The 20,976-nt window shown below is 37.0% G+C and overlaps 1 protein-coding gene across 4 annotated transcripts in view; it reads right to left on the bottom strand.

Annotated features, from left to right (window-relative positions):
* Nckap1 (NCK associated protein 1) overlaps positions 1-20,976 on the bottom strand; it is a 108,640-nt gene that overhangs the window by 12,911 nt on the left and 74,753 nt on the right. For all 4 annotated transcript variants that reach the window (XM_045147267.1, XM_045147268.1, XM_045147265.1 and 1 more), the window contains 7 exons: positions 20,038-20,169; positions 17,332-17,550; positions 17,007-17,137; positions 16,477-16,574; positions 10,230-10,323; positions 3,289-3,371; positions 2,860-2,940 (listed from right to left, as the gene is read on the bottom strand). In XM_045147267.1, coding sequence (XP_045003202.1) covers positions 2,860-2,940; positions 3,289-3,371; positions 10,230-10,323; positions 16,477-16,574; positions 17,007-17,137; positions 17,332-17,550; positions 20,038-20,169 — 838 coding nt within the window. The remainder of the gene's footprint in view (positions 1-2,859; positions 2,941-3,288; positions 3,372-10,229; positions 10,324-16,476; positions 16,575-17,006; positions 17,138-17,331; positions 17,551-20,037; positions 20,170-20,976) is intronic.

The raw sequence follows: 20,976 nt of genomic DNA, 5'->3' as shown, positions 1-20,976 counted from the left end.
GGACAGCCTTGGGCTAGCACAAGACCCTACCAGGAAAAAAAAAAAACCAAAACCCTAAAAGTAAAAACAAGTCAATGTTCATCAGCTAATGAATGCATAAATAAACTGTGGTACATTCATACAATGGAACAACATTTAAATTGAAGGACTGATGCACATTATAACATGTATGAACCATAATACTGTTATGCTTAGTTCAAGAAGCCAGCCAAAGATTACATGGTGTGTGATTTATACCAAGCATACAGAACAGGAAATACTACATACAGAAAGATAATAAAATTGCCCAGGGCTGGGGACTAGCGTTAAAGTGGGAAGTGACTGGTAATGGGCACTGAGGTTCTTTAGGAAATAATAAAAACCTCTAAAACTGAGCTAGAGGGATAGCTTAGCAGTTAAGGTGTTTGCCTGCAAAGCCAAAGGACACAGGTTCAATTTTCCAGGACCCACGTAAGCCAGATGCACAAGGGGGCGCATGCGTCTGGAGTTTGTTTGTAGTGGCTGGAAGCCCTGGCATGCCCAATCTTTCCCTCCCTCCCTCCCTCTCTGTAAAATAAAAAAAAAAAAAAAATTAAATGCTCTAAAACTGTTAGTAATGGTCACAATTCTGTGACTAGATTAAAACCACTATATTATACTCTTTGAGTCTTTTTAAAAATATTTTGTTTCTTTTTATTTATTTATTTGAGAGCAACAGGCAGAGAGAGAGAGAGAGAGAATGGGCACGCCAGGGCCTCCAGCCACTGCAAACAAACTCCAGACGCATGTGCCCACTTCTGCATCTGGCTAACGTGGGTCCTGGAGAATCGAGCCTCAAACCGGGGTCCTTAGGCTTCACAGGCAAGAGCTTAAACACTAATCCATCTCTCCAGCCCTGATCTGTTTTTTGAAGTAAGGGTCACTCTAGCTCAGGCTGACCTGGATTTCACTATGTAGTCTCAGGTGGCCTTGAATTCATGGCGATCCTCCCACCTCTGCCTCCTGAGTGCTGGTATTAAAGGCATGTGCCACCATGCCCGGTAGGAGTAAGTCTTGACAGACTGGTTTTTTGAAACACAGTAAATCTTATTCAGTGTTTATTGGAAATTAAATGTAATTATGCCAAGTGTTACAAATTGGATGTCTAGTTCACTATGGCCAGAGTAATCAGTATTCTTACAATCTGCACACCTGTGTACTCATTAGGACTGATTAACCTTGGGGTTTTTTGCAGTATTTCCACTTAAATCGCTTTGTGTTTTCAATTATAAAACCCTTGAACATTCACTGCTGTTAAATGTTTATTTCTATAAAGCACTATAGGAAAAACAAACAACTAAAGAAAAAAGACCTTGCCCTTTAAGATGTTTACAATATATTAGAAATGTGAGTAGAAAAACACAACTATAATACAAACCAGAATGTTATGCTAATACTAAGAAAAAAATTTCTTTAGCATTGACAAATATAGGAATGGTTCTTAGAAAATGCACTTGAACCTGGCCTTAATTTCCAAAGGCAGAAAAAGAAATGAGTAGTATCTTCAAGCAGAATGAATAAAGAAGGTACAATGGGTACTTAAGAAAATGCACAACAACCTGGTTAATTCACAGGATTCATATGAAAAGAGAGGTAGAATAAAAAAAAGGAAGAGTAGCAGAAGGAAGAAACAAGTGGCAGAAGATTAGTTTCAAATGGTACATCCCTCCCTCCCTCCTTCTCTCTCTCTGCTTGAAAATAATTAAAAAAAAAAAAATGTATAATGATGTCAAGCATGTGGAACAATGTGCCCAGAACTCGGGAGGATCAGTGAAAGTTCAAGGACAGCCTGGGCTACATAAAGACCCTCTTAACAATTTTATGATATGCAAAATATAAAAAAAAATTTCTCCAATGAACATGAAAGCTTATATACACAGTATATCACACACCAGATGTACATAACCACTGGGATTAGATAGTGGTTGGATCACCTGACTCAATAAAACTTTAAAACAAAAACTGTGGATTTCAAAATAAGGTACTAAAGAAAGTTGTTTTGTGTGTGCATTTGTTTTTGAGGTAGGGTCTCACTCTAACTCAAGCTGACCTGAAAGTCACTCTGTAGTCCTAGGCTGGTCTCAAACTCACAGTGATCCTCCTACCTCTGCCTCCTGAGTGCTGGAATTGGAGGTGTGTGGTACCATGAACAGCAAGAAAGCTGTTTTTGATTATACAGTATATAACAGTCTTCTTGTGTGTGTGCATACATGATGTGTACTGTACACAGGCATACACATGTCACAGTGTGCATCTGGAGGTCACATGACAATCTCAAGGTATTGGGACTATCCTTCTCCTTTGTGAGGAAACAAGGTCTTTCTTGATTAGTGCCACTGGGAAGGTCAGACTAGGTGACCCACAGCATCAGAATACTCCTGACTGCATCTCAGATCAGCATAGGTGTGATAGGGTAACAGATATGTGTGCTCTTTTGCATCTGGCTTTATGTGAGTGGTGATGACCTGAACTCTGGCAGCAAGCTAGCGGAGCAAATGCCTATAACCACTGAGCCATCTTTCCAGCCCCTAGGACCTTTTATAAGACTTTTTATAATCTATTTTAAAAACTGTAAGTATTTAAAACAACTCAAATTTCACTGGCTTTAACTTTCTGCTTTATGACCACTTATAACGATTTATCTTGCGATAGTTGATTAAAGAATGACTTTCAGAATACCTATGTAATTTTTTGGCATTAAATGCTCAAAAATGCAATTTCAAAGGCAAATATGTTAATTTTAAAATAGAAACTTTATAACAGTTTAAACGTTGTCACATGTCCTTTCATATCTAATTAAATATTTTGTTTTAAACTGCAAAATCCAAACAGAAGCTATACCTTCATATCAGTTTCTCTTGGAATGTGATCCTTAAAATCTTCAATCGAACTTACAAGAAAAGGAATGTGGTAAGACAAGACCTAAACAGGACAACAAATGAAAACACAGAGTTAGTGATAAATAGTGACTTCTAAATGTACAAAATACTACCATCTGACAAATGCTTTTACAAAAAGTATTTATCTACTTTCATGTGACTTAATTCTTAAAGACCAACATATGGAAATGGAAAGTATCAATGCAAATGTTTTAATGAAAGCAAAGCTGAAAAAGTCTATTCTCCAAATTTCAATACCAAAAGAGTTTAAGAAACTTCCTATGCACTTTATTTATTATAATATAAAAATTGTTATTGTAATCTTATCATTTCCAACTAGAGACCTTAATGTTGGGGAAATGAAAGGGACTATATAGAGATGGTTTCTTACATCTCTAAGAGCTTCTTGTGCCAATGACCGGAAGGATAAAATGACACCAATTATCGTCATCCTCTTCAAGACACTGTCAACAGCTAAATATGAAGGAAGGGTAGGAGAAGGGAGGGGGGAAAAAAAGCCATGAACTGCATTCTTTAACTTTCAAGAAAATTTTAAAATCCTAAAACTTCTATAACAAATATGGTTAATGGCAACTTGATTTAACAAATGTTTAAAGAGGCAACGATATTGATAGTTAATACTTTACTGAATTTTTAAATAATTTATTAATTCAAACAGATAGAGAAAACTGCTTTAAATGGATTACACAGTACACAAGACTCTACAGATATTAAACTTAGTCAGCTATATAAAGAGTGGAGGCAAGAATATATGAAGAGGAAATACAAAGAAAGATGATCAGAGTGGTTAGGAATGAAATCTTCAAATAGCTTAGAAAATTGTGCTCTTGAGTCAAGAAAGGAAAAGTGATGACTGAGATCACAAGCAGTGCTGGCAGGACTGGTGTACTAAAGCCCATGATGGATGGATCTGATCATTTACACAGTGGCTAAAGAACATTATTTTGAAATTATCATACACATAATATTCAAATTGAGTTAGCAAAAAAGGGAGATTAAGACTGGAAGAAAAGTATTTATTAGATATCCCTTATGTAGTCAGTGTACTATGTGATGACATAAACAGAAAAAAAATGATCTGACTTCAAAGCAAGCAGTCTAGCTTAAGAGAACCAAGACAATATGATTACATTTCTCTGAAGAAAAACATACAAATGTATGTTTGTGGTGGTTTGATTCAGGTGTCCGCCTAAACTTAGGTGTTCTGAATGTTAGGTTCCTAGATGATAGACATTTGGGAATTAATGCTTCTTGGAGACAGTATATTGTTGAGGGTGGGCTTATGGGTGTTAGAGTGAGTTTCCCCATGCCAGTGTTTGGCACATTCTCCTGTTGCTGTGGTCTACCGTATGTTGGCCAGGGGTTGATGTCCACCTGCTCATGCCATCATTTTCCCCTGCCATCTTGGAGCTTCCCCCTCAAGCCTATAAGCCAAAATACATCTTTTTTTTCCCCCACAAGCTGCTCTTGGTTTAGTGATTTCTATCAGCAATGCAAATCTGACTGCAACAGCAAAATGGTACAGAGGAGTGCGATTGCTGCTAGGCACCTGACTGTGTGGCTTTGGCCTTTAGGAGCTGATTTTCAAGAGGAATGTGAAAGGATTTGAAACCATGGCCTAAGTGATGCCTTGCAGTGCTGTGAGTATAGCTTGATGGACTATTATGGTCAGAGTTGAAAGACCTGAATGCAGTAAGAACTATGGACTGTGAGGGTGAGAAAGAGTTTTGCCTGGACTGGGCTAGCAGTTTGTGTGAGGCTTGCTGTTATGCCAGTGTCCTGAGAAGTTGTGCAGGGTTGCTTTGCGTAGAAATGAACTGGTGTGAGCAGAGGGATATGGCACAGAAAGAAAAATCTTTGGGTGAATTGTTGCCCATTCAACTGCAATTGAGAGATTACAACCTTTGAGATTGGGCCAGCTGACCTGCACTGGGGCAACAGGAAGAATGCAGACTCTTTTGGAGGGGGCTGAGTGCTCAAGGAGTGCCCTGTTCTCCAAAGTCTGCTTTATTCCCCCCTGGATTAACAAATTGGCACTCTATGTGGTATTGTAGCATATAAGAAATGCAGGAAAGAGAGGGTCATTGAGTTTGCAATATGGTATTGTGTTTTGAAAACGGCCATGGGCAGTGTGAAGCAGGTTTGCTGGACAGCTGCATGGAGACCTCATGAAGACATGAGGATGAATTGTAGACTGCAGTGGAGACCCAGTGGAGATGCTGGGACCAGGAGATGGCTGCTAAGGAAAACTGCTAACCCCACTGAAGTTTTCCAGCACTGTGAGTAGCCTAGCAGGAGGGGCGGAATTGGATGCTGGAGACTTGTTGCTGGTTAGAATTATCGGACTTGGAGATTTGTCATTGGCTAGAATTGTTGGACTTGAAGCTACAGAGTTTGATGTTTGCCATGGTTGTTTTAAATCTTTTATTGGCTGAATATTTCTTTGCTATAACCAATGCCATATTCTGCAGTGTTAATGCTTATTCTGTGCCATTATGAGTTTTTTTGAGGTTATTTTTTGGTATTATGGCTCAGTTAAAAGATCTTGGACTATGGGGATGTTTGAACATCATTGTGATTGATAAAAACTATAGGGATTTTTATGTTGGACTGAATGCATTGGATTTTACATCATGTATGGATATCGGCTTATGGGGGCCAGGGGCAGAATGTGGTGGTTTGCTGCACATGTCCCCCATAAATTTAGGTGTTCTGAATGCTGGGTTCCCAGCTGATGGATATTTGGGAATTAATGCCTTCTGGAGGCAGTGTATTGTTGGGGACGGGCTTATGGGTGTTATAGTCAGTTTCCCCATGGCAGTGTTTGGCACACTCTCCTGTTGCTCTTGTCCACCTTATGATGGCCAGGGGGTGATGTCCACCCTCTCTGTTCATGCCATCATTTCCCCTGCCATTGTGGAGCTTCCCCTCGAGCCAGTAACTCAAAAAAAATCTTTTTCCCAGAAGCTGCTTTTGGTTGGGTGATTTCTACCAGCAATGGAAAATGGACTGCAACATGTATTCATATGTAGTCTGTGTATAGAAATGGTATATAGCAAACTGTTAAGTTCAAGAGTAGGAATTGAAGGGCTTTGTTTTGACTTTCTATATCCTCTGTAGCTAATATTTAAGCTATATAAGCATTTTTCTATTGAACAACATAAATGGAATATGAACTAAAATGTGATAAAAATGTAGAAAGTGCTAACAATGACTTAAGGCAGTATACATTCCACATAAACAAAAAGCAGCCCTGCTAATCCTTTTACTTGTTTGTTAATACTCCAGTGCTAGATAACCAGCAAATGAGCAGAATGGGATGTAAAGCAAGACTAGGAAACTAGCCAGAGCAAAGAAAGAGTGGGAGAAAAAATAGGTTTCCTTGAGAAAATGTCATCTAAGTTGGGCATAAAGGAACACTAAGAGAAAAAGTCATTCTGGGTCAAAAATCCCAAACAATAACAAATGTAAAAAAAGAGAGAGAGAGAGAAAACACAACAAGGAATAGAATGAGGAATCAGAAAATTTTAGGTTTTATCAAGTATATGACCCAAAATTTAATCAAATAACTTGGGAAAAACTAGTCTATAACCTCTGCTTGAACATGTACAATAGGGCAAAATAAAAGTTCTAAGAAATTTCAGAGGAAATGATTTTTGTCTAATGGGTTATGAGCCAATTGATATAAGTCCCAACACTCCCCCATTCTCCCATTCTGTCTATTAAGTTCCCAAAGAACATGGTGGAATAGTTGAAAGTGACAACATCCTAAGACTTCTAAAGTAAAGCTCTTTAGGGCAACATTTGGTTTGTAGATGAGGGAAAGTGTGAAAAGAGTGAATTTTAAAAAGAAGAATCACTATAGACAACTAGAAAACAATAGTCTGGAATAAGGACCTAATAAAGTGATGACTCAGCTCCAAGAAAATGTGTCAGAGAACAGAAAGTAAGGACTATGGATGCTATAAGGTTTGCTTATATTACACGGAAAGCACTAAAAATGAAAACAGATTCTACATTGCCTTCCAGCCAGAGCTACTTTTTTTTTAAGGTAGGGTTTTGCTCTTGCCCAGGATGACTTGGAACTTTGTAGTTTCAGGCTGGTCTTAAACTCACAGTTAATTCTCTTACCTCTGCCTCCCTAGTGCTAGGATTAAAGGCATGCACCACCATGCCTGGCCCAAACAGATCTACTTTTAATAAATTATAATGCTTTATCATTTTAAAAAATATATTTTAAGATGACTGGGCTTCTGCGTGAGAATGAAAATACTTAGTAGCAGAGGCCAGTAAGTTAAAAAGGAGACATAAAGGGAAGAGAAAGGAAGGGAGGAGGGTACTTAATCGGTTGATATTGCATATGTAAGTACAATGATTGTTATGGGGAGGTAATATGATGGAGAATGGAATTTCAAAGGAGAAAGTTTGGAGGGAAGGAGGGAATTAACATGGGATTTTTTTTATAATCATGGAAAATGCTAATAAAAATTTTATATATATATATATAAATATAATATATATAAATATATTATAAAATAAAATAAAAATAAATAAATATATAAAAATATATATAAATATTTTATATATATATATAAAATTTACTTGAGAGAAAGAGGTGAGAGAGAGAGAATGGGTGCACCAGGGCCTCCAGACACTACAAATGAGCTCCAGATGCATGCATGCATCCCCTTGTGCGTCTGGTTTATGTGGGGCCTGGAGAATCAAACTGGGATCCTTTGGCTTTGCAGGCAAATACCTTAACCACTAAGCCATCTCTCCAGCCCCAATGCTTTATCTTTTTAATAAAATATTTGTTGACATTGAAACCAAACTCCTGCAAAAATACTCCATTATGTGGAATAATGTGGGGCAGAAGAAACACAGAAAGAGGAACAAAAACAAGAGCACATTTTGGAAACATTTTAATTTAATAATTTATCTATTCCCGGAAATAAGCCCCTCACAAGTGAACCCTTCCCTTTTTTTTTTTTCCTCCCAAAACAGATTCAGTATATTCTATCTAAAGACATTTGGTAAATATGGGTGATGAAGATTAAATAATTTAGATTTTGGTTTTAACAAATCTCAAAGTCATGAATCAACAGTACCACACAAAAAATTAAGCAAGAAGAATACAGACAAGGGACTAGGAATTTTAATTTTAAGATGTGAAAATTCTCTTTGGGACTTTAACAAATTCCATTTGGCTTCAATTGCAAAGTAGATTTCAGTGACAAGGCACTAAGCACTTCAGTGTGTCAGCTGTTTCTAACAAAAAAGTCTAATCAAAAGATTATTTAGGATGGGTGTGGTGGCACACACATTTAATCCCAGCATTTGGGAGACAGAGGTAGCAGGATTACCACAAGTTCAAGGCCACCCTGAGACAGAATGTGATCCAGGTCAGCCTGAGCTAGAGTGAGACCCTACCTCAAAAAAACAACTAATAGATTATTTAGTACTAGGAAACTAAACATAGGTAAGGCTAGCAGGGTGGTGGTTAGTTGATACCAAAAATGAGGGAAACATAAAAATAATATAAAAAGAAGAAAAATTATGATAGCATAACAATAAATTATAGATTCATATTTTTCTCCCATATAATACTATCAAGTTATTTTATTTTATTTTATTTTTTTAAATTTTTATTTATTTATTTGAGAGCGACAGACACAGAGAGAAGGACAGAGAGAGGGAGAGAGAGAGAATGGGCGCGCCAGGGCTTCCAGCCTCTGCAAACGAACTCCAGACGCGTGCGCCCCCTTGTGCATCTGGCTAACGTGGGACCTGGGGAACCGAGCCTCAAACCGGGGTCCTTAGGCTTCACAGGCAAGCGCTTAACCGCTAAGCCATCTCTCCAGCCCAATATCAAGTTATTTTTATTTTTAGATAATCCTAACATACATTTATTTTTCTCCATTTGTTACATAGTTCTACAAACCTCAACATATGAAGATTTGCCAACAATGTCACTGCTGTGTTGACTATCATCCCCCAACCTCCCTCACTGCTCTATAGGCCTGTACCTACTCAGCAATCTTTACAGTGTTTCGTAGCATTCATTTTATTCTAATTCTTATTAAACATTCTTTTTTTTAATTTTTATTTATTTATTTGAGAGCAACAGACACAGAGAAAGACAGATAGAGGGAGAGAGAGAGAATGGGCGCGCCAGGGCTTCCAGCCTCTGCAAACGAACTCCAGACGCGTGCGCCCCCTTGTGCATCTGGCTAATGTGGGACCTGGAGAACCGAGCCTCGAACCGGGGTCCTTAGGCTTCACAGGCAAGCGCTTAACCGCTAAGCCACCTCTCCAGCCCTTATTAAACATTCTTAAAAGTGAGTAAGGGATAAAGAGATTTTCTAAAGCATTTAAAAGAAAAAATATCAAATAGGAAGCATGTAAAATACATTCACAGCTTTAGTTGTCTTTAGATAATTAGTACTTCGGTACTAGGAATGGAACCCAGGGTCTTGCACATGGTAGCCATTCACAGAGCATGCACATCCCCCAAATTCCAAGATTATTTTTCATTTGGGGAAAATAAACGCTCTGATTTTCTCTAATACAAATAAAAATATATTTAGGTTTTCACGCTATTTTAGTGTAGAAGAATTTTAAGATTTTGAATAAAGTTTACTGCACCACCCCCCCATGGATGTCAAGAAGACATTTAAAGAAAAATTTCAAATTATAGGCTTAGGTTTTCATGCAACAGAAAACTAGTTAGTAAAAGCAAAACAACAACAAAAAAAAAAAAAAGAGAGAGGGACACAAATTGCTAATTCACTGAGCAACAGAGATGGACTAATCTCAAAACATCATGCTAAGCAGAAGAAGCTGGACACAAACTGAATTCAGTGATAGAATGAATTCAGTGACAGAAATTAGTGGTTGCATTTGGGAGCAGGAGGTAGGAGGCTGACTGCAATGACACAAAAAGTTGAGGTAACGGAATTGTTGATTGTAGCAATGATCATATATAACTACCACATCAGTCACTTAAATGTCTGTTTAATTATATGCAAACTGCTTCTCAATAAAGTTGATTCTCATAAAATTGTAAGTTCAAAAACTTCTTTTGGTTTAAATTAATACAGATTTATAGTACTAAGTCCAAGAACTAACTGATGGCAAGTCATTAATCAACACATTCAAAAAAGTATTTTAAAAAAATCCTGAAATATAGTTTGAGAGATTTTGTGCAAAAATTTTCTAGACTAAAGAGCACTTTTCATAATTCTGGGTAGACATTAAATACTGAGTATTAGAGCTTTAGGTTGTTTATAAAATGTATCATGAGTTACCCACATGATAATCTTTTAAAGAGAGCAGCCATTTGGTCTGGTTTGTCAAAGCTGGTCCTCATTTGTGTTAACACATCAACATTCTCCACCACAAGTTTCTAAAACAAAAAAAAAAAAAGAAAAAAGACCCCAGGTCAGACACAAACCTCTGTGATAGTAAGAGCATGCTTTGGAAATTCTAACCTGGAAAGCAAGAAAAGACACTCTTACACTATATATTTTTGTTGTCCCAATTAGAATCTTCAAATCATTCAAGTAAGATTAACGTCTATTTCAGCAGGTGAATTTAAGAGATCAGGAAAAAGGAACAAGCAGTATGACCGGGACCATCTCATGCTCAGACACAGTGTGAATAATAATAATATACTTTACAGGGCATATAGACAGCAATACCCTTCAGCTGAAACAAAAAGAACTTGCTGAAGTTTAGATAGTGTCCATAAGTAGATATACACTCAAGAGACAGTAACTTGTTGAGATATGGCATTACTGGGTATCTGTCATACTGCTACCTGTACTACATGCCTTTGCAACTCATTCTGTCACTGTCACACTTCCCTAGTTCTTTCACAATTCAAATGAATTTATAATTTAATTTCTGATCCTATAAAGTTCTTCTTGGCTGTATGTAGTGAGTCACAATATTTAGTACACACTACAAAAATCTGTGGAGGACTTTCCAAGTATTTATAGCCAGGCTTCACATCTGTGTACTTCAACTTGGCAGATCTCAGTAGGATAGGTTTGTTACAAATGATTTAAGTGGAACATCAAAACCAATACAGATCATCTATAAAAACATCATTTTCTCTCGGACTACAGAAATGGCTTAACAGTTGAGGCAACTGCCTGCAAAGCCTAACAACCCAAGTTTGATTCCCCAGTGCCCACATAAAGCCAGATGCACAAAGTGGTACATGCATCTGGAGTTCATTTGCAGTGGCTAGAGACCCTGGTGTATCCAATCCCTCCTTCCCTCCCTCCCTCTTTCCTTGCAAATAGATAAATAAACCTTAAAAATTTATCTTCCCTAAAACACTTCTGAAGTTTACTGACATTAGTTTTGGGAAAGTTCCGTATTATTTCTGTTATATCCTAATCAGAATCCAGCTCTAGCCATGTTTATTTACATGCTAGTTTTGATTTCTGTAGTTTGATTGACAAGTTTGCCAACTCTCTCTAAGTTACTTCAATTCTCTCCCAAAGTAAAATTCAACTCAATACTTGCCCAATAGCATGTATGCACACACACACTTATTTCAACTGTACAACACTTGCCTTAATGGCAAAGTCCCCAAGGTTTGATCTCAAGCACTAGAGGAAAGAAGGGAAGAAAGGGGGGGGGGGAGGAAACAAAAGCAAAGCAAACAAAAAAATATATACATACTCCAATAATCTAGGACTAACCACAATATTGCCTGTGCAATTTAACATCATATATTTGTAAATTAATATACCACTGAATCTAAAATTTACCTTTTGTGGCCACCAAAAAAAAAATTTGAATACTGTAATACACATAACACTTCAGGATTATTAATGCAGAATAAATGTGTCTTATAATCAATAAATTACATTAAATATTTCATAATAAGTGTAACTATAATAATTTGTAAAGCACTTGAATTAAACAATTTACAATTGCATTTACTTTAAGTCAAATGAAACATTCAAAACATTACCCTAAAGCAGGGTGTAGTGGTATACACCTTTAATGCCAGCACTGGAAGACAAGTAGGAGGATCGCCACAAATCTGAGGCCACCCTGAGACTACACAGTGAATTCCCGGTCAGTCTGGGCTACAGTGAGACCCCTGAGCCATGCTGGGAGCATTTTAAGTCTACTTCAGTGATGGGCATGGCTCAGGGAATTTTGTGGAAGATGGACCGGAAAGATTGTTAGAGCCACAAGTTGAGACATTTTGCAGACACTGCCACTCCCCACCTCCCAAAATGCATGACTCACAATCACCATGGGGTTGACCAGCATCCCCAGTGAGGAAGGCCTCTTCAGAAAAGGGACAGGGAGGAGGGAAAGAATGCATACAAAATATGCCCATATCTAATTTTAAAAAAGTTCAAATGAAACAAGAAATTTAGTAGGAAAGAATGTGGCTGCTTTTCTCCAGGAAGTAATAGAATGTTTCACTATTAGTACATATGCATAAGGTTGACTATCTGACAAATGCTTTACTCACAACTGTCAAATATGAATTAACTCGGCTGTGAGATGGGCACAACTTTACTTATTGCAACAAAAAGCTCCTCAGCTGGAACAGAACTAAAATAAATGAGGTCACTTTCAAGATAAAAAGATACAGCCGGGCTGGAGAGATGGCTTAGAGGTTAAGCATCTGCCTGTGAAGCCTAAGGACCTCGTTTCAAGGTTCAATTCCCCAGGACCCAAGTAAGCCAGATGCACAAGGTGGTGCATGCATTTGAAGTTTGTTTGCAGTGGCTGGAGGCCCTGGTGTACCCATTCAATCTCTCTCTCTGCCTGTCACTCTCAAATAAATAAATAAATAAATAAATAAATAAATATAAGCAAACAGAGCCTGGTGTGGTGGTGCACGCCTTTAATTCCAGCACTCAGAATCAGAGGAAGGAGGATCACCATGAATTCGAGACCACCCTGAGACTACATAGCTAATTTCAGGTCAGCCTGGACCAGAGTGAGACCCTACCTTGAAAAACCAAAATAGATAAATAAAATAAAATAAACAAACAAAAAAGATGCAGCCATACAATATTTAGTTTATGTTAGTTCATTCACTCAAAGTTGCACATATCCCAGGCTGGCCTCAAACTTCAGAACCTCTGGCTCTCATCTCTCAAGTGTTATGAACACAGGCACGTAATATCACACCCACCTTCATGTGGTGCAGAAGATCAAATCTAGGGCTTCATGTATGCTACCATGCACTCAACCTACTGAGGTATACTATCTAAATTTTAAATTTATTTTTATTTTTATTTATTTATTTGAGATAGAGAGAGAGAATGAGCATGCCAGGGCATCCAGCCACTGCAAACAAACTCCAGATGCATGTACCACCTTGTGCATCTGGCTTACATGGGTCCTGGGGAATTGAACCTCAGTGCTTTGGCTTTCAGGCAAGTCCCTTAATCACTAAGCCATCTCTCCAGCCCACAAATATATGTTTATAGTAGAAATAAGGCAGAAGGTTACAATGAGAATGGAGAGAATAGGCCAAAATTAAGTATGTATGAATATGCCTTAAGAAACCTGGTACTTTGTATATTCATTAAAGGTATTTTAAATAGATATAAAAGTTGTTGTCTGGCATCTACATGTCTGCTGAGGCAAGCATGCACCTACACTTATAAACATGAACACACACATATACATATGCCAAAAAGTCTATTCATGTTTTGATATACTTTTAGAAATGTTTTACGGAAATGTTTAAGCAAGCATTGAATAATACTCAACAAAGTATTTGAAAAAGAAATTAAGATAGCAAGCCCACTTACAAGAGCTATTAAAATAACTTATCCCCAAAACAAATAAAAATCCCCCAAACCTTACAAACAAAATCAATCAAAAAGGTGAAAGACCTCTACAATGGATAGTGCAAAATACTGATGAACAAAATTTCAGAGGAGAGAGAAGGGAATGAGGGAGGAAATATAGGGAGGAGAATGGGTGGTGGCAGTGGGGTGAGGAAGCATTCTGTACAGAGTAGAAGAATCATTTTCAGTAAAATGTTCATACTGCCCAAAGCAATCTATTGACCCAATGCATTATCTATGAAAATATCAGTGATTTTTTTCACAGAATTAGAAAAGTACTAAAATTTTCCTATAACCACAAGAAAGAAAATAATGAAAAAACATAACAAAAACCACCAAATAGCCACTATAAATCTTGAGCAAAAAGAGATGTCATGCTACTTGACCTTGAGATAACCAAGCTACCAGGCTGCAAGAATCAGAACAGCATGGTACTGGCATAAAAATACATAAAACATGTAGCATCAGAGAAGTCTCTTCAATACATATACATTCCATACATACATATAAATGCATATACATATATGCATGCATGTATGTATATGTATATGTGTGTATGTATATATGTATGTATATGTGTGTGTGTGTGTGTGTGTGTGTGTGTGTGTGTATGTGTGTATCTTAACATTTAGAAAAATCAACTCAAAGCCATGGTAGCATATGCCTTTAATCCCAGCACTCTAGAGGCACAGGTAGGAGGATCACCATGAGCTCCAGGTCAATCTGAAATGACGTAGCAAATTGCAGATCAGCCTGGGGTTGAGTAAGACCCTACCTTAAAAAGCCAAAGGAAAAAAAAAAAAGAAAAATTAATCCAAGATGGATTAAATACTTAAATTTGAGACCTGAAACTACTTGATGAAACACAGGAAATGGTGTAGGACATTGGTAATGAGTAAAGATGTTTTTGTGTAAGTCCTGGAAAAAACAGAACCAAAAGCAAAAGTAGTTAGGGACTCCTAACCGAAAAACTGAATGATGAGATTCCAATTTAAAAAGCTTATGCGTGACAAAGGGTTAATATTAACCCCTTGTCAGATATTCAGAATATACAAAGAACTCAAGCATCTTAGTAGCAAAGCCAAAATAGTCTAATTAAAAAGTAGGCAATTGGTGGGCCAGGTGTAGTGGCACATGCCTTTAATCCCTGCACTCAAAAGGCAGAAGTAGGAGGATCTCCATGAATTTGAGACCACCCTAAGACTACACAGTGAATTTCATGTCAGCCTGGGCTAAAGCAAGACTCTACCTTGAAAACCCAAAAAAAAAAAAAAAAAAAAAAAAAAAAAAAGTAGGAAAAAGGGCTGGGATGTACTCAGTTGATAGAGTACTTTCCTAGCAGGCCAAAAGCCTGGGTTTAATCCCCAGTACTACATAACACTGGGTATGGTACAGCAGACCTACAATCCCAGAATCTGGAACATTGGAGGCAGGAGGTTCAGGATTTCAAGATTATCCTCAATTACACAGCAAGTTCAAGGCTACCATGGGCTACATGAACACTTATCTATTAAAAAAAATAGGCAATTGTTATAGTTATCTTCTTGTTCCAAAGCATTTCACCAACAGCAGCTGATGGGAGAAAAGTTAGACAATAGCAAAGGGGTGAGCTAAACTCTGGCAAGGAGGAAAAGGCTATTAACTTCTCAAGCCCACCCCTAGAAACACACCTCCTCCAGCAAGGCTCAATCTCCCAAATTTCTGCCAGCTAGGGACCAAGCTTCAGAACACAGCAATAAATCGAAACAGAATTCCTTAAAAGACATAAATGAACACCACAAATAAGAAAAATGATGCTCACCATAAATCATTATGGAAATGCAAATCAAAACCATGCTGAGAATCAGCTACACTGGCACAACCAATTAGTGCAAGCAAGTGCTTTTAACCACTAAATCATTCCCAGACCCAAAAGTAAACTCAGACTTGGGAGATTAAGCCAAGAATGGGACCAGTCTGGGAAAAAGTGAGTTCTAGTTCCAAGCCACACTAGTTATACCTTGTCTTTACAAAACCCATAATGCCTTATCACCTCACTACAGCTAGAATGGCTACTACCAAAAAAACAAAGATTAATAAGTGCTGATACAAATGTGAACAAAAGAGAACCTTGGACTGGGAAGATGGCTTAGTATGTAAGAACACTAGCTGTTCATGCATTTAGTCTGAGAGATCCTGATTCGTCCTGAGTTTGATTCCCTAGCAACCAGATAAACATGCAGGCATGACTATGACCATGTATGCCTGTTACCCCAGGCTTGTGGTGAGAAGAGACCACCGAAAAGCAAAGCTGGGACAAGCTAGTCTCTCAATATGACTGAAAATGTCAGCTCTAGTTCAGCAAGAAATTTGTTCTCAAGGAAACATGTGGATGAGCAACAGAAGAGGACACAAGCTATTCTACTCTGATATCCACTAGTTCATAGTGGGACACACAACTACACAAATGTGCATATCAAGCCACACCCCATGTACTGCACGCACACATGCACATACACACACACTGAAGCCAGTATGACAGCACACATCTACGATACTAATTTAGCTGCTTGTGAGTGTGAGGCAAAAGGTTCAAAGTAAAAAATCAGAAAAGAGCTAGGTATGTAGCTCAATGGTAGAGTACGTGCCTAGCATGCATAAGGTTATAAGTTCAATTCCTAGTACTGAATAAAAAAAGGGTGGGGGACAAAAAGGCAAGACTGATAAAGATTGTGTACCTTAAGTTCAGCAACTTGTGATGAAATATGCCACATGAGACTTTCACTGAGAAACTTCATGCCATATGGGCCCAGTAGTTCTGATAATGATCTCATTTCTGAAATGAAATATAATTAATTTTATACTTTTGACAAAGTAAACATTAAAAGAAACATTAACACAGAGTATTCTCTTATATAAACACATTATTAATATAAACTCCTCAGAAAAGTCTCTGCAATTAAAAGGTAAGACAAGATATGAAACTGGAAGACATGTGTCTGATTATGCGTTAAGCTGAATGAAATAGTTGCGACACCATCAAAATAAAACAGAGACCAGTTAGAAAGAAGGATTCAGTAGAAAGGGGATACAGAAGGGGTAAACAGAGGGTGATAGAGCAGATTATGATCATGGTATATTGTCAGTATGTATGGAGATTGTCAATTAAAAGCTAAAGGAAAAAAAAAGAAAGAAAATAATCACAATAAAATAAAAAAATACAGTAGACAAATCTTCTTTCTCTAAACCATGTTATAATGTCATTCACCTGATATGTCAGAATATTCCTCTGCATTGAATGTTAATTCATTTTCTGTAGGTAAGTTCACAAATGCCTTCATTGCAGGAAAGTAAGCTATATGGCCATTGCTAACTTGCCTTAACAAAGTCTCCAAATACCTAAAGAGAAAAATAAATTTATATCTGGGAGACATGGTTTACTTAAAATTTTATTATGGTATATAATCTAAATATAATTTTTAACTTCACTAATGTAATGAATGGGCACTTATCCATAAAACATGACTTTTCTAAGCTGCTCATTAGAAAGAAAAATTTTCTATCACTCAAAATTTTCCAAATGTATTCCTTACCAATTTGTATATAGACTCGTTATGGTTGGTTCTCCATGACTGTCCAAATGTTGTGTTTGCTGAAGAAGAACATTATTAAATACTCTTGTAATATCGATCTGCACATAGTTCTCTATTGACTGGAGTACGGTCATGTATGCTCTTACACTTGTTAGAAGCTCTGATGGTTTTGCAATTTCTTGGGTAGCTTGATTATACATAGTCATTCCAACAATTGATCTAGGGGTGGGTAATGAAAGAAACAGAATTTCCCCACTGATATAGACAATCCTCTTAATCCATTGATATCTAATAATAAATAAGCAAAAAAAATCAGTTGATGTTTAAAGAGACCTTTTTAGAAAGTCATGAAATTTCTAGTCACTATACTCCTAGCAATATAAAAATGGAATATTTAAAAACAATGAAACAGGAAAAATTATCAAAAACATTCTAAGAACATCAGTTAACAACATTAAACATAAAAAAGGACTTTAAAAATTGCTTAGTATGGTTAAGTTACAGTAAAGACAATAAGCTACTTAACCTAAAGCTTAAATTCATTTCACACTGTTGGCTGGAGCTTTTTAGGCTTTGTATAAATGATAATTTTCACCTATAATAACAGTACTGTGCAGTATTATCACGATCCTTTCATAAACTAAGTTCAAAACAGATAACTGAAAATGCTCACTTTGGAAATTGTCTGTTTAGGATTAACAAACTTTCCCAAAACTTAAAGATAAATGTAAATTTGTAACAGACAGAATGGTTAAATAAATATCTTACTATAATATATATCCACATTTACGTTGACTGAACACATAACTGAGAATTTATCCATAAAGTCTGCCTGACTTCTTAGTGCTACCTTCTAAGCAAATGGCATGACAGTCAAAGGAAGACAACAATGAAGCAGCACGTTAGAATACAACTTTGCTTTAGTCCCAAAAGATTATGAAGGGAACAAGCAACCCATTAATACAAGTTATTTGCCCTGGCATAAAAATCTTCTCCAGGCAAACAAGTGGCTCTCTTGTCTTGATCCTTGACCACTAAGCGTAAAGAACATCGACTTTTGCATGGATTGTGGACCAAAGTTTACAGAAAGAAAACATGGGAGCTTAAAACTAAAGCCTGTCTTCTTGAAAATATTAGATTGAAGTCATAACGACCTCTTGATGTAAATACTAGAGCATTTTGAGTTTTTCTGTTAGGATGCCTGCCTCTTCCTTAGCCACCTGATGGTTCAACACTCAATGCAATAATAATTTATATAGTGCTCTATTTTCTCTTATTTCTAAAATCTTACCTCACCAATTATAGTTCTAAGCTTTATACTATTTCCTTACCAGCTATAGTATTTTTAATACAATTCTAAGTATATGGAAAATAGAAATATGACACATTAGTGATCACAGAAACTGAAAAACCTTGGGCAAAAGTTTGTTTTATAGATAGATAGATAGATAGATAGATAGATAGATAGATAGATAGATAGATTTTTTTTTTTTTTTTTAGTTTTTCGAGGTAGGGTCTTGCTCTAGCACAGGCTGACCTGGAATTCATTACATAGTCTTAGGGTGGCCTTGAACTCACGGCAATCCTCCCACCTCTGCCTCCTGAGTACTGGGATTAAATGTGCGTGTCACCATGCCCGGCTGTTATATACTGCTTTAAGACTCGAGATATAATTATCAAATAAAAGCTGGATAGACAGCTCAGCAGTTAAAGGCACTTGCTTGCAAAGCCAGATAACCTGAGTTCAATTCCCCAGTACCTGTGTAAAGTCAGATACACAAAGTGGAACACGCATCTTGAGTTTGTTTTCAGGGGCTAGAAGCCCTGAAATGCGAATTCTCTCTCTCTGCCTCTTTCTCTCTCAAATAAATAAATAAATATTTTATAAAAGATTGAAGCAGTTTATAAAACTGAATTTTTCTTCCTATTATGCAGTACATATTTACTTGCAAAATTTATGCAGAACTCAGTTCTCAAGAGAGTGGTATTCTACTAACATAACTACTCAGCATATACATAACTGAAAAGCTGCATGAAGAATACACACACTTGGGCTGGAGAGATGGCTTATCGGTTAAGTGCTTGCCTGTGAAGCCTAAGGACCCCGGTTCGAGGCTCGGTTCCCCAGGTCCCACGTTAGCCAGATGCACAAGGGGGCGCACGCGTCTGGAGTTCGTTTGCAGAGGCTGGAAGCCCTGGCGCACCAATTCTGTCTCTCTCCCTCTATCTGTCTTTCTCTGTGTCTGTCGCTCTCAAGTAAATAAATAAATAAATAAATAAATAAATGGTTTAAAAAAAGAATACACACACTTAACTATATACAACATGCTAGTTTTTTCTATTCCTTCTTCCTTTTCCCCTTCACTTCTTTTTTTATATACCAACTGCAACATACTAATTTCACGACCTTAGTATTGCCTCCTACAAGCTAAAATTCTGATTTGCTCCAACCTTCGCATTTTTGTATGTGAGAATGCTAAGGCTCAAGAGACTTATTGAACTGTACAGTGTTATGAATCAGTAACCACAGTACGTGAGTAAGAACTCAGTTCATTATTCTTCATACATCTCAGTTCATTATTGTTACACTACTAGTTCTACTAGAGCTTTTCCTAGTAAATATTAATGTTGTGTATATATTAATAAGCAATATAACAAACTTAGTAAATGAATTAAAAACAGAGAGCAGTTTATACTCCTTCTTACTTAGTGAAGCGGATTTCCAGATGAGAAGTTAAATATTCTCGTGGTGTAAAGGTATGCTCCCATACAACCATATTTGGAACATAATTTATAGAGAAACATAGCTCAGAAAGTGCAGTGTGCAACTTATCAAGGCTGAAAAAAAAATAAACAGTATAGAATGCTTGTTATCTCATCATTGGCAATACAAAATTAATTTTATAAAAATCACAGAACTTACTTTGAGATAATATTGCAAAATGATTTTTTACTCTTAAACAGTTAAAAGTCCTTGGGTATTGATAACTTTTATTTTCAAAGCAAGCATCACTCATCTGTTTCTTGTTTAGTTGATAATAACTATACAGAGGTAAGATAAACTGGGAGGAGGTACCTATTCTACATGCAATGACAATGGTTTCCTATTGCTACTGCCATCTGTTTATAAAATGGCAATGATTTGTTCAAGTTGGGAAGCAAGGCATTTAAGTGACATTCACTCAACTTTTTTTTTTTTTTGGTTTTCAGAGGTACAGTCTCACTCTAGCCCAGGCTGACCTGGAATTCACTATGGAGTCTCAGGGTGGCCTCAAACTCATGGTGATCCTCCTACCTCTGCCTCCCGAGTGCTGGGATTAAAGGCGTGCGCCACCACGCCCAGCCATTCACTCAACTTTTGCCTGTCATTCTTCTATATAAGTAAACAAGTTAACCAGGAGCACTGAGTGCTAGCTGGTGTGGTGTTTTTGTTTTGAAATAATGAGTATATTCTAATGCATCACAATATGCCACAAAAGTCTTGGTCACCTGATTTTAAAAACTACAGATTGCTTATAGTATAGCTCAGAAAATCTTAAACATATTAAGTACCACCTACTTTATTATCTTTAAAATCGAAAAACAACATTTTACAACAAAGCATTAAAGGATTAAACTCTAATCAAGTTTAGAGAGATTTTTAAA

Source organism: Jaculus jaculus, chromosome 4 (genome assembly GCF_020740685.1).
Source record: "Jaculus jaculus isolate mJacJac1 chromosome 4, mJacJac1.mat.Y.cur, whole genome shotgun sequence".
In the NCBI taxonomy this organism is placed as follows: domain Eukaryota; kingdom Metazoa; phylum Chordata; class Mammalia; order Rodentia; family Dipodidae; genus Jaculus; species Jaculus jaculus.
The sequence above is the reverse complement of the archived record's forward strand: the minus strand, read 5'-3'. Positions and strand labels throughout refer to the sequence as shown.